This window comes from Giraffa tippelskirchi, chromosome 1 (genome assembly GCF_054371585.1).
Source record: "Giraffa tippelskirchi isolate mGirTip1 chromosome 1, T2T-mGirTip1v1.2.pri, whole genome shotgun sequence".
NCBI classification, from domain to species: domain Eukaryota; kingdom Metazoa; phylum Chordata; class Mammalia; order Artiodactyla; family Giraffidae; genus Giraffa; species Giraffa tippelskirchi.
Window position 1 is genome coordinate 90,179,033 of NC_137275.1, and position 12,830 is coordinate 90,191,862.

At 41.2% G+C, this 12,830-nt stretch overlaps 1 protein-coding gene across 1 annotated transcript in view; it reads left to right on the plus strand.

Moving 5' to 3' along the window:
* Positions 1-1,209: 1,209 nt before the first annotated feature.
* Positions 1,210-12,830, plus strand: part of ARHGEF38 (Rho guanine nucleotide exchange factor 38) — a 139,381-nt gene continuing 127,760 nt past the window's right edge. Inside the window, exon 1 of the mRNA XM_081484065.1 lies at positions 1,210-2,675. Within this exon, the coding sequence (XP_081340191.1) occupies positions 2,480-2,675 (196 nt within the window). The 5' untranslated portion in view covers positions 1,210-2,479. The remainder of the gene's footprint in view (positions 2,676-12,830) is intronic.

A 12,830-nucleotide genomic window follows, 5' to 3' on the forward strand; every position in this document is an offset into this window, starting at 1 on the left:
AGCAGTGAATTCATGGTGTGTTAGTCACTCAGTTGTGTCCGACTCTTTGTGACTCTATGGACTGTGGCCTGCCAGGCTCCTCTGTCCATAGAATCCTCCAGGCAAGAATACTGGAGTGGGTTGCCATTTCCTCCTCCAGGGGATCTTCCTGACCCAGGGATCATACCCAGGTGTCCTGAATTGCAGAAGGATTTTTTTACTGTCTGAGTCACCAGGCAATTTATGGTAGCTATTAATATGTTATATATCTTCTCAACTGGTGAAATTTTAAAATATAATAATGTTACCACAGCCAGTTCTGCTATTCTTGCTTTGAAAACATAAATTTGTTCCAACAAAACTGATATATTAGGGAACTCTTTGAGCATAACACAATTTCACATTTGCTTATGTGTGATTTCATCCACTTGAAACATTAGGTGAATGCAGAAAACCATATCCAGATGCCCTGAGCCATGGGGGGTGTACAAAAAACTCATGCATGAACACCCCTCAAGATTACCAGCCCCTTCAGTTCAGGGCCTGTGGTACTAGCCACACCCATCCACATCTGGTGATGTACATTTCCGTCTGACTTTAAATACCACTACTTTCATCATTTCCTCATGACTTACAGCTGTAACCCTTCTAATACTCACTTTCACAAGCAATGTTAATGCTGTTTCAATACAAAGTACTACATTTATTGTAACATTTATGTATTTCTTTACCATTTATCACAGGTAAAATTGTGCTATCATTTTTTTAAAATTTTTTATCTTTTTTTAGTTGGTCACTGACAAAGTTTCTGAGTGCTTTAACCCTAACCACGTATTTCCTGTAAGTCCTGTGGTTCTAATTGCACCATTTTTCAGTAGCCCTATATCTAACAGCATATGTCTGTCAGTAACCAGGTAAATAAACACAACCATATATTACACATATATCTATATATAATAGTAGAATACAGCTGAGACATTTTTAATGTGAATTTTTTTAAAAAAAGCTCATTTTACCTCTTAGCAGTGAATGTGCCTTGAGAAGCATTTATTAAATGTATTTGGGAGGGCTTGTTAAAAAAGACTATCAATTATATTAAATATAAGCCACTCAATATGCCAAGCTATATATAGATGTCTCTATAGTGGGTGAAGATTTGTCATTTATCTTTTAAGATAATTATGCAAATTGTATTCAGCCCACACACTCTGAGTTGGAAATATATTTTTTTTCTCTTTTTCTTCTTTTTAATATCTTGTCTAACAAGAATTAACCACGATTCAAAATGTGTAGCACAAAGCTAGATTTTGGCGGTCCCTTTACAACAAAAAAGGAATCTATTTTTCTCCTTAGGGTCTCTCTTTTCTTTAATGAGGGCATACAAAACACTCTGCACATTCCCAGAGCTCCTGAGAACTTCCCCCATGAGAAATCTCAGAAAATATGAGGAAAAACAACTTCAAAAAAATTAATGAAAGGCCCATCACTATTTGCCTCTCTACCCTCCCCCTTACCCAGGCCTTTCCAATTTCTAAGTGACTTTTCTCACTTTCAAACACTTTCCCTTCTTTCATTTTCCCAAGGTCAACTGCTTTTCTCCAGCACTGCATCTGCAAAAGGGAGGGAAAATATCCTTCGGACATCACACATGGGCACTGTGCTGATAGAAGGATGGGCCTGGGGCTGTGAAAGGACTTATTTCAACCTAGGGCAGCATGTGGAGAGCAAGATACTAAAAAGGCTTCAGGTCTTCCCCACAATTACAAGTGCCCAACCCCTTGCCAATATAAACCCTTGTTTTCTCAGGAATGTGGATCAGAGTTTGGCAAGAATGTTTTCAGCAATCTGTGAGTATTCGGTGTTCAAAGGCAGAAGCATGACTTTGAGCGAGCACAGTAATCCTTTAAAAAAAAAAAATCTGCCTCCAATGTTGTGATGTAAATGCAAATTCTCATGGCCCTACACAAGCTCCATGGTCACATGTGGGTGACTCTAGCTGAAAGTAACATAGGAGCTCAATCGGCCTCCAGGCAGCAGAACCACAGCTCCATGTCCCAGCGCACCTGTCCACACCCAGAGGCACACACTAAACCCGTAAGCTGCAGGTTACACAGGCGTGCTTCCCCTCCTCCCGCCTCATCTTGTTCACTTTCCCCACCCCCCGCACCCCCATCCTCGCCCCACACAATGGGATTTTTGTTTGCTTCAGCAGCATGTGACAGCAGAGTCCCTGCTTTGCCTAGCTTGGTGCGGCAGGTCTCTCAGGTAACAGGTGGCAGCTTCCCCTGTTGGATTCTAGGTATAAAACAGAATGACCTCATAGGGGTGGAGCCCTGGGACTCCGTGGAGGTGGCAGTCACAGACAGATCACCCTGGAGTGAAGCCGGTTGGTTGGAAGGAGGCGGTTATACTCCTCAGGCTGGGGTTGTAACCTTCACCCTGGAGGCCTTTTAGCAGCCAGCGATTGCCCGCCAGCCTCTTGAAGTGGTCTCAGCGTCCGATGGAACCCAAAGAAGCTCCTGGGAAGGAAAACATGGGCACCAGGAAAAAGAACCTGCCCTTCCTGAGGCCCAGGTTCTATATGCTGGAGAGAAGAAAGACTGACACTGTGGTTGAGAGCAGTGTTCCTGGGGACCACTCTGGTACCTTGAGGAGGAGCCAGTCTGACAGGAGCGAGTACAACCAGAAATTACAAGGTAACCTGCAAGAAAACCAATGGGCCCGGGGTTACTGCACTCCCAGCTCTTTTCTTCCTACTCTTCCACTTACAAAGAAAACGCTCAAGGCAGAGGAGAAAAGCAAATATTACCTTCCTCTCTAAGAAGGAAAGTAAGAAAATAAAAATGGAGGAAATGTAATTCATAAATTATAGGACAAATTTATTATGTCCTTCCAGAGTTAAAGAGCCAATTCTGAATTATTCTTAATACTATCATGTCTTTTTTTTCTTGTTTTGTCTGCCACCTTCCCTCACCTGGCTTCTCCCTCCTCCACCCAGTTTAAGAAGTGGGAAGCACTACAGAGCAAATGATTCAGAACCCTGCACAAGAAAGTTAATCTCAACAGATAGGTGTGAGATGTCACACCGGGAGATCTATCCAGGTAATTGCAGTGAGGTGTGATTGTGGTTATCTTCAATAGGGGCATGAAAGTACAACCACATCTGTGAAAAATAAGGAATATTATAGTCATTGGATAGTATAATAGGATTTCTTGAAAAATCACATAGGTGCTCATTCCTTTAGAGTGAATCGAGTAACATCCAAATATGGTAAGAGATGTTTAGCACGCTTAGACTGAATGACTTTTGGGGAAATAACTTCAGTTTATTTTGTGATGGTCGTAAGATAATCTGGCACAGTTATTATAACACATCCTGTTTCAGGTCCTGAATTGCTCTTCCTTCGCATGCACCCTCTCTTTTTCTTCTTCTTTTCTCTTGAAGGTCATTTGTTCTAGTCAACTTCATTTTGATGTGAATATCATGCAACATTTTAATCAGACACCTGTTATGTGATCCCTGGAACTGGTCTCTCCCTCTTTGAGGCACACTGTGTTTAAGGGCTCATTATCCCATCATGAGCTGTCATTGTGGACTGAAAAACTACCATGAAACTAGAAAGACCAATGGGACAAGCTTGTATTTAGAAGGTCCCTTCCATAAAAAAAATGTGCTTGGATTTAGTGACGCAAATTAAATTGAATAAGTTAAATGCATGTAAATTAAATATTTAAGATTCCTGCTATGAGTTCATGCTTTTAAAAAAATATGGCTCAGGATTAAAATGCAAAGTTGAATCTTGTAACAGAAGAATTTTTTTAATAGGGAAGGGGTATTGTTTGAGCTTTGAAATAATTTATTCTCAAGGCCATGGATAAATTGGAAAGCATGCAAATTTCTTTTTCATAAACAAAATTTTGTTTATTTATTTTTGGGGGGACTTTTTTGCACTCACATAATTTTGAAGCTAATCCAAGATATGATAATATCAAATATATCAATATGTGTATCTGCAATATCTATAGATATTTCTGCATGTACTTGTAAGTATAAGAAGGTTAAGACAAAAACTGTAACCACAATATGGTAATCATACCCTAAACTCTCCAATAATTCCTTAGTATCATCAAAAATCCAGTCAGATTAAAAAACAAGACATCTCATAAATGTAACAAAATTTTAAAATAGTGTTTGTTTAAATTAGGATCCCAGTAAGTTCTGCACAGTGAGATGGGTTACTTTTAACTCTCTTTTAACATATAGGTTTCCTTTCCTTCTCTCTCCTTGCAATTTATTTGTTGAAGAAATCTGGTGGTTTACCCCAAACTGCCTCGCAGTCAGGACTTTGCTAGTTGCATCCATCCCCCCAGTTTTGCAAACAGGCTCCACTGTGGTCTGCCCTTCTGTCAGTTGGTGGTCAGATCTAGTCTTGATCAGATTCAGGTTTGATTTTCCCTGGCAAGACTACTTCATGGGAGCACCATGCTTTTTCACCTGGAGGCTTATAATATCTAGCTCTCTTCTCCTTCTCTGATCTTAGCAACTGATATCTAGATCTGTTCAGGCATGGCTGATTCCAGCCATGAACCAGGAAACATAGCATCTTGAAGAGGCTCCCAAGAACCAGACTGCCATCTCTCCAAGGAGACTGTTTCCTTTCAATGAAAGTCGCTCAGTTGTGTCCAACTCTTTGTGACCCCAGGGACTATACAGTCCATGGAATTCTCCATGCCAGAATACTGGAGTGAGTAGCCTTTCCCTTCTCCAGGGGATCTTCCTAACCCAAGGATCAAACCCAGGTCTCCTGCATTGCAGGTGAATTCTTTACCAACTGAGCTATCAAGGAAGCCCAAAATATTTATCAATTTCAATGGGGAATGGTATTCAGAGAACATGATCTGGGTGCTAGGAGTGTTCCTTACACAAGATAGTTGTTTTTGCCAAAAGTGAACAACAAGTTAAAACCCCTGCTGCAAGTACACACTCAGCCTTTGGAGCCCAAGAAATCACTGGCCACCAGCACTTACTTCTGCTTGAACAGATCTGGATGTGAGAGGAGCTGTTTGCCTGAGGGAAAAGAAAGTTATCCTCCCCAGTGGAGCAGGGCAAAACTGCAGGCAGTTGCCTCAGGGTTCTTGGTTCTCCACAGCAGAACATCAAAAGGCCCTGGGACGGGAGTGATCCCACACCCCCATTCCAGCCTGGGAGGGAGGCTCCCTGCACACGGCCACAGGGAGGAGCCTGGGAAGCACAGAAATGGAGCCCAAGGAGGGAACTTGGGGATGGATTCTCTCCCCTTCTTTGCTGGAGCAGTGTGCGTGCGTGCATGCTCAATCATGTTCGACTCTTTGTGATCCCATGAACTGTAGCCCACCTCTGTCCATGGGATTCTTCAGGCAATAACAGTGGAGCAGGTCGCCATTTCCTTCTCCAGGGGACCTTCCCACCCCATGGATCAAACCCGCATCTCCTGTGTCTCCTGTATGAGCTTTCATAAGCTACCTGAGCCACACTGAGCCCCTGGGGAAGCCTTACTGGGGCAGACAGGGCTGCTTTTCTTCCCCAGTAAAGAATGAAAGTTCTAAAATCATACACATTCTGTTTCCAATCCTGGCACTTCAATTTACTACCTATAAGACTGAGTAAATCACTGAAAATTTCTAAGCTTCAATTTCTTTGTCTATGAAAGTAAGAAAATCATACTTACCACATAATGTTATTGGGAGAATGAAATTAGGTAATTACATGAAACATCTAAAATATTGGTTGACACATGGTATGTGCTCCATAAACAGCAGTTATTTTCAATTTTAGAAATGATGGATACCATAATGATAGAACAAGACTTGCCCTTTATTAACCCAAATTTTCTAATCTGCTAGTCTGTTTCAGGCTTCCTTTGTGTCTCAGCTGGTAAGGAATCCACCTGCAATGTGGGAGACATGGGTTCAATCCCTGGGTTGGGAAGATCCCCCAGTGAAGGGAACGGCTATCCACTCCAGTACTCTGGCCTGGAGAATTCCATGGACTGTATAGTCCATGGGGTCACAAAGAGTCGGACATGAATGAGTGACTTTCACTTTCACTTTCAGTCTGTTTCAACTCTTTTCTGTCTTTTGAGGAAAAGGCCACAAGTAAATTCAGGAAAAGCCCACTGCTTTATCTCTAATAACATGTTTCTTCTTTGTGAGATTCACTAATTCAGTATCTTTTTGATCCAGAGTTTCCATTAGCAGAATAAAAACAGAAAATATTTTTTCCTTTCACTTCCTAAACTTAGCTAAAAGAAACAAAAGTCTGTGGCCACAAAGTACAGTAGATATTTATTGGTTAATCTGCAGAAGACTTCAGGCTTCTCGTGTTTGCCATTGGAGTTGTGGTTTTTCTATGCTCTGTTGGATCCTATCTTGGAAGGGAAGACTCAGGAGTTAATCCATGGTCCTAAACCTGTCAGAGTACAGAGGAGCACATTGGAGCTGGTAAAGATAGGCTGGCCTCCTGATAAGTAAGATTTTAAAGATGTAATTCAATAAAATCCATGGCTGATCTCTAAAACCTAATAGCACTTTTAGTATGATTCTTCTGTAACTACTTTGGCAACAATAGAAGGCATTTCTCATTAATGTTGGAAGCAGTCGGTTCTGTGGTTTGCACTCTGGTCTGTACTATTCCCACTGTCACACAGATGAGTCCTAAGTCACCTTGCGTGTGTGTGTGCTCAGTTGTATCTGACTCTTTGCGACCCCATGGACTGTAACCTGCCTTGATCCTCTGTCCATGGGCTTTCCCAGGCAAGAATACTGGAGTGAGTTGCCATTTCCTATTCCAGGGGATCTTCCCAACCCAGGGATCAAACCAATGTCTTGTGTCTCCTGCCTTGGCGGGCAGATTGTTTACCACTAGTGTTACCTGTGAAGCCCTAAGTCACCCTAAGAAGCTCTTTATTATTGCAATGCCAAGAGTTTTTCTTCTGCCTACCTTGGAACTGATAGTTCCCTGGGAGGCATTGAACAAAGACCTGAGCTGGTTAGAGCCCTCAAACAGATGGCTAGAGCCATCATGATGTCACAGTGATTTTCCAGTAGTGGAAAGCAGCCTCAAATTATTTATTGAGCACTGGTTGTCCTTCAGTGCTGTGTCACTATCTGAGTAATACAATTCACTGCTCTGTCCCTGTAAGCAAGTTCTCTAGGGTTCTAGAAGATGTTAGATCTGTCTTCAGCATCTCTGGGCTCACCTTTCAACTATACAGTTTGTCTGTTTTATTCAGTTTCTGACCAACATCACTTTAGTAGTGTGAATCTTAAGTTGTAATATTTTAAAAATGGTAAGGGAGGGGTGAGAGCTACTAAGTTAAATGATAGACCATGATTCCTATGAGAATATCATAAAACCTTTGTAAAAGATTATAATCACATCATTTCTGCTAAGCCTTAAGTTGTACAATAATAGTTCGATGCTAAGCCTACTGTTAGCGGCTTATTTTTTCAAAAGATTCATTCAGTTAATTAACATTTATTGAATATGTTATATGGTAAGCAAAAAACAATATGTGCCAGGAATTACAACTACAAAATCAATAAGAAAAAGCGTCTGACCTTTACTCCAAAGGAGCCTGGATTAGGGATGGGCAGAGAGGTTGTTAGAAAAAACTCAGAGATGATAAGGTGGGTTGGGGTGAAGGTGCAGAATCAGGAGAGAAGGGTATTTTAATGTCTTTGCTGAGCTTATCTCTGTCTGAAATAATGGTGTTTGTTTCCTTGTTTATTGCCTATTATTGATCCGTTTCCTCTCCCATCTCTTGCCACTCCCACCCCTGCCAGGTGGTACAAGAGATCCTATCTGTCTCATTAACTGTTCCGTCTTTGTACTTAGAATCATGCCCAGCACATGGGAAGCCCTCAGTAACTTTCAAATAGAATGAATAACTTGAACCATCCAGTCTAGGCAGGGAATCAGTAGGAGGAAAGACATTAAGGCCTGAATTAAGAGCCCTGTGTCTTCGTATGTGAGGATATATGTCTCTGTTCATAAACAAGATTCTTTAATAAAAATAAGCAAATATATTAGAGATAACAGTGCACAGAATTGCCTTTATGACAAATAATTCTGCCTTTTAGAGCACACCAGGCTACACCTCAGCTCACTGCTCTTCTTCCAATCATAACAACAAAAGTTACATCATCTTAGTTTCCAAGCCTGCTTAGCCCCTCACTGTTATTTACTGGGAGCCATGGAGAGTGATTGAAGCAAGGGAAATTTACTGGCTAGTTGTTAAAAGTTTTTTCTTTGGGAAATGATTTTATATATGACTGTATGTGTGAACTCTATATTTGAAACCCATCTCATTTAAACAGTTACACACAAGTGTCTGTGAATATGCAGATCATTCGTCTATCTAATGTGTCTACTATATGTAGCTACAGATTAAGTTGTATGTGTGTGTGTGTACTTGAGACGTATTTCTTTAATGATTGAAACTTTTTGTAAAAAGTTTATTGATTAACATTCAACAGCCTTTTCTATAAATCCTACATGATTGATATAGCTGACATTATTGGTTTCCTTTCAGTGTGGGTGCTATGTTTCCCCCAAATGCATTTATTGAAGCTTAACCCCCAGTATGATGGTATTTGGAGGGGGACCTTTGGGAGGTAATTAGCTCAGAAGGGTGGAGCCTTCATAGATTAGTGCCCTTATAAGATATGAGAGATTTGCTTCCTCTCTCTCTGCTCTTCGCCATGTGAGAATGTGAAATGACAGATATCTGTCCACCAGGAAGGGGGCCCTTACCAGCACCTTGAACCTTTACCTTGGACTTCTCAACTGTGAGAAACAAATGTTTGTGGTTTAAGCCACCCTATCTATGGTATATTTGTTACAACAGCCCAAAATGACCAAGGTAGTTGGGCAGTTACTTTTATCCTCTATGGCCTCAGTCAGCATCTGGTTAATTTTTTGGCCAATGTGTATTTTTGCTTATCAAGTATCAGGTGAAAGAGTGAGAGTAGGTGGGTTAAATGTCCTCACAGTGGCAGATAACAACACAAAAGTCACATCTCCAGTTCATGTTAGTTCTGTGATGCTTTCTTTTTTGCAAAGCCTATCATATCATTTTCATTATGAAAGGATTGATTGGTTGTTTTTATGAAAGCCTGAAATGTTCTTACTATGGATGTTAATGAACAAACCACTCTTCTGTATGGACTTTATACAGAGTAATAGATTTTGCAATATGAGGTAAAATGGCTCAAAGACTAAATTAGACTTGGTCAGATTATGGGAACATTTAATTTGTAATGACTTTTAAGAATACAAAGTAACTGGTAAGCAAGCAGGAGTAGTCCCTAATACTGGCAGATTTGGTGGTTTTTGTTCAAGGAGTAATGAAGGGTGGAATAAAAGTAGTTATCCAGCTGTTTGTGCCTGTTTCTATCCTGGTGCCATGGGTCTTTTTTGTTGCTGCCTTTGTTCTTTGAGTGTAAAGTAACTCATTCCCCTTTACTTGCCTTTAGTGAAATGGGAAGTACTTGGATCGGTAATGTGACACCAACAAAAATAAGGTGTGTTTCACAGTTTGAAGGGCAAATACTTATAAAAGGCAGCCACTGTACAGCACAGGGAGCTCAGCGTGGTGCTCTGTGATGACCTAGAGGGATGCAACAGGGGAGTGGGAGGGAGGCTCAAGAGGAAGGGGACGTATATATACACACGGCTGATTCATGTTGTTGTACAGCAGACACTAACACAACATTGCAAAGCAATTATATCCCAATAAAAATAAGATAAAATAAATAAGCTACAGGAAAAAAAGGCAAGGTATTTTTGAAGCTAAGTAATTTCTCTTTCATCATGTGCAAAGAAATTTAAAAAAGCATATTTTACTCTCTTTTCCAGTAAAGGCATTTTGCAGTTTTTAGAGGACACATATGAATCAAACAAAGAGAGTACTAGAAATCAAGAAAGTTTGAGCTAGTCCATTGTGATGGGGAAATTTATTCCTCCTACATTTAACTGATGTACCTCTAGATATTTCTCCAGGCAAGAATACTGGAGTGCATTGCCATTCCCTTCTCCAGGGGATCTTCCTGACTCAGGGATCAAACCTGGGTCTCCCACATTGCAGGCAGATTCTTTACTGCCTGAGCCACCATGGAAGCCTTATAACTTTCTTAAAACTAGCAAATTCAGTTTTTAATTGTATTTTTTTGTCCATCAACATGATGGGTTTATCAAAACACAAAATGAGAAATCAAGAGGGAGGGAGGAATGAATGGAAGGAAGGAAGAAGAGAGGAAGGGTGGGAGAGAATTCAGATGGGATAAGCATGAGTAGAAACAGAAATAGAAGTAGAAATAGAAATAGAAATCACTTTAAAATAGTGATAGAGCTGGGGAAAAGATGAGTGAGTGAAATGCACTCAAGCTATATTCATCTTTGTTTCTGTTGATACAGGAAAAGTAGAAAAATTTTTTTTTGTAGAATTACTTTTTCTTGATACCATAATCATATTAATCAGTATTTTTGTGGGCATTGGTTTCCTGGTGATGATGGAATTATGGCAGGAATTGCTAAACTTATCAACTGTGTCACCCTGAGAACCAGACAAGACTTGGCTTCAAGCGAGGCTTTAGAGTGCCCCCGTAATCCTCTCTTTCTACCAAGCAGGTGAGGAGTCCTTGGGGCCCAAGGTTCCTGCCTGCCTGGGATCCTTATACTTATTTCTAGACTAAGTTCAGGGTATCTAGAACCATGGGATTTTCTGTTCAACATGCCCAAATACTGGCTCCAAGACCTGCTGGAACCTCTTTCATTCAATTTCTCCTTTAGGACTCTATAGTTGCAGGTGTGCACAACCTTTGACTCCAGGGCCCATTGCTTATGAAGATGTGTCTGGAAGTTGATCATGCTAGGGTGTTCACACCAGGCCTAGTAGACCCCTTGTGGGTGGGGAAACGAGTAGAAGAAAGGGTAGGGATACAAGCCTCATGACTGGGGAGAAGGATTGTGCCCCCAGGGCCTCCTGCCAGATTTTGACATGAAACTCTGAGGGACCTGAGAAATCTAAACTTGAACTTGGCCTTCTGGATTGTTATGAAGGTATATTTATCAAGATAGAAGGATATAACATATTTAACAATTTGCCAGCTTGATTTACAACTTTTTAATTTGTTGGTAAGGGATGTTGGCCTCCATTGTACACTTACTCCAGGCCCCAAAGGAGGCTGCTTAGTATTGTTGTCTATGTTCAGGACATAGCCTTTCTTCTATACTAAGCTGTGGAAAGAGAAAAGGAAGGGAAGGGAAGACAGCATGACTGTCATCCTCCAGCAGCTATGTCATACATGCTAAGTCACTGCAGTTGTGTCCAACTCTTTGCAACTCCATGGACTGTAGCACACTAGATTCCTCTGTCTATGGAATTCTGCAGGCAAGAACACTGGAGTGGGTTGTCATTCCCTCCTCCAGAGGATCTTTCCGATCCAGGGATCAAAGCTACAACTCTTGGGTCTCCTGTATTGGCAGGCAGGTTCTTTACCACTAGTGCCACCTGGAAAGCCCTCAGCCAGGAGCATTCACACATTGTTATTTGATCCCAACACTTTATCGATTCTGGTTCTATAGTTGAAAAAATATATATATAAGGGAGAAATGACTTTCTCTCTACCCTCCTACATTCAAAAGTTGAATCTATGAAATAACAGGCAGATTAACAGAGGAGAAAGTATACGAGTATATTCATTTTAAATATTATGTACTGGGGCAGTACATAATGTACTGGGTGGCTTCACAGGAAAAAAGAAGTAAATACTTCAAAACAGGTTAGAATCAGAGAGCTTATAAACTATCTTGCTAGAGGAAAGGGAGGAGGAATGCAGGTCACATAGGGAAGAGTAAACAACTTAAGGAAAGATGAACTTAGAAGAAATGCAGAGAGAGGTTGGGAGAAGGCAGTGGCACCCACTCCAGTCCTCTTGCCTGGAGAATCCCATGGACGGAGGAGCCTGGTAGGCTGCAGTCCATGGGGTCGCTAGGAGTCGGACGCGACTGAGCGACTTCACTTTCACTTTTCACTTTCATGCATTGGAGAAGGAAATGGCAACGCACTCCAGTGTTCTTGCCTGGAGAATCCCAGGGACGGGGAAGCCTGGTAGGCTACTGTCTATGGGGTCGCACAGAGTCGGACACGACTGAAGCGACTTAGCAACAGCAGCAGCAGAGAGAGGTTGGTGACAAAGTCTGTCCAGCTGTGGTATCACTTCTAGTTTCCTGTCCTGTAAGAGGAGTCAACATCCCCTGGTTGACAATTGAGCTCCTTTTGGAGGATCTGTCTCCAGGCAGATAAGGGGGTGCATAGAAAGCCTCTCCCTGCATTTGCTGCTTTTCAAGTGCTTTCAACTCAAATGACCAAGGTAGCAAATTTGGCGGGTGGCATGTCTTGAACTCCTTCAGGTGGTAGAGTTTAGATTTGATCACAAGTGCTTTAAATATATGCAAAAATCGAATGTATCTCATTCATTGTCTTACTAGATATTTTGTCTGTGTGGCTCATTAGTAATAACAAGTCAAAGCACTTTGAGGATTGTGATACTTGCTGTGTGACGTGCTGACAACCCTCTGCTACTATGATAAAACTAGATCTGCTAAAATTTTCACTTTGGAATTCATATTCTTTCTCTGGCATTATTGTGACATTCCTCTGCAGGAGTATTGTTGCTATTTAATAAGTACCATCTCTCAGTTTAATTATCAGGAAACAAAATTACAAAGGTAGGTTAAGCAAATCTGCCCTATTGTAATAGCTTAATCATCTCCTCTCCATTTCCCACTTCCTTGGGTATCTTGACAC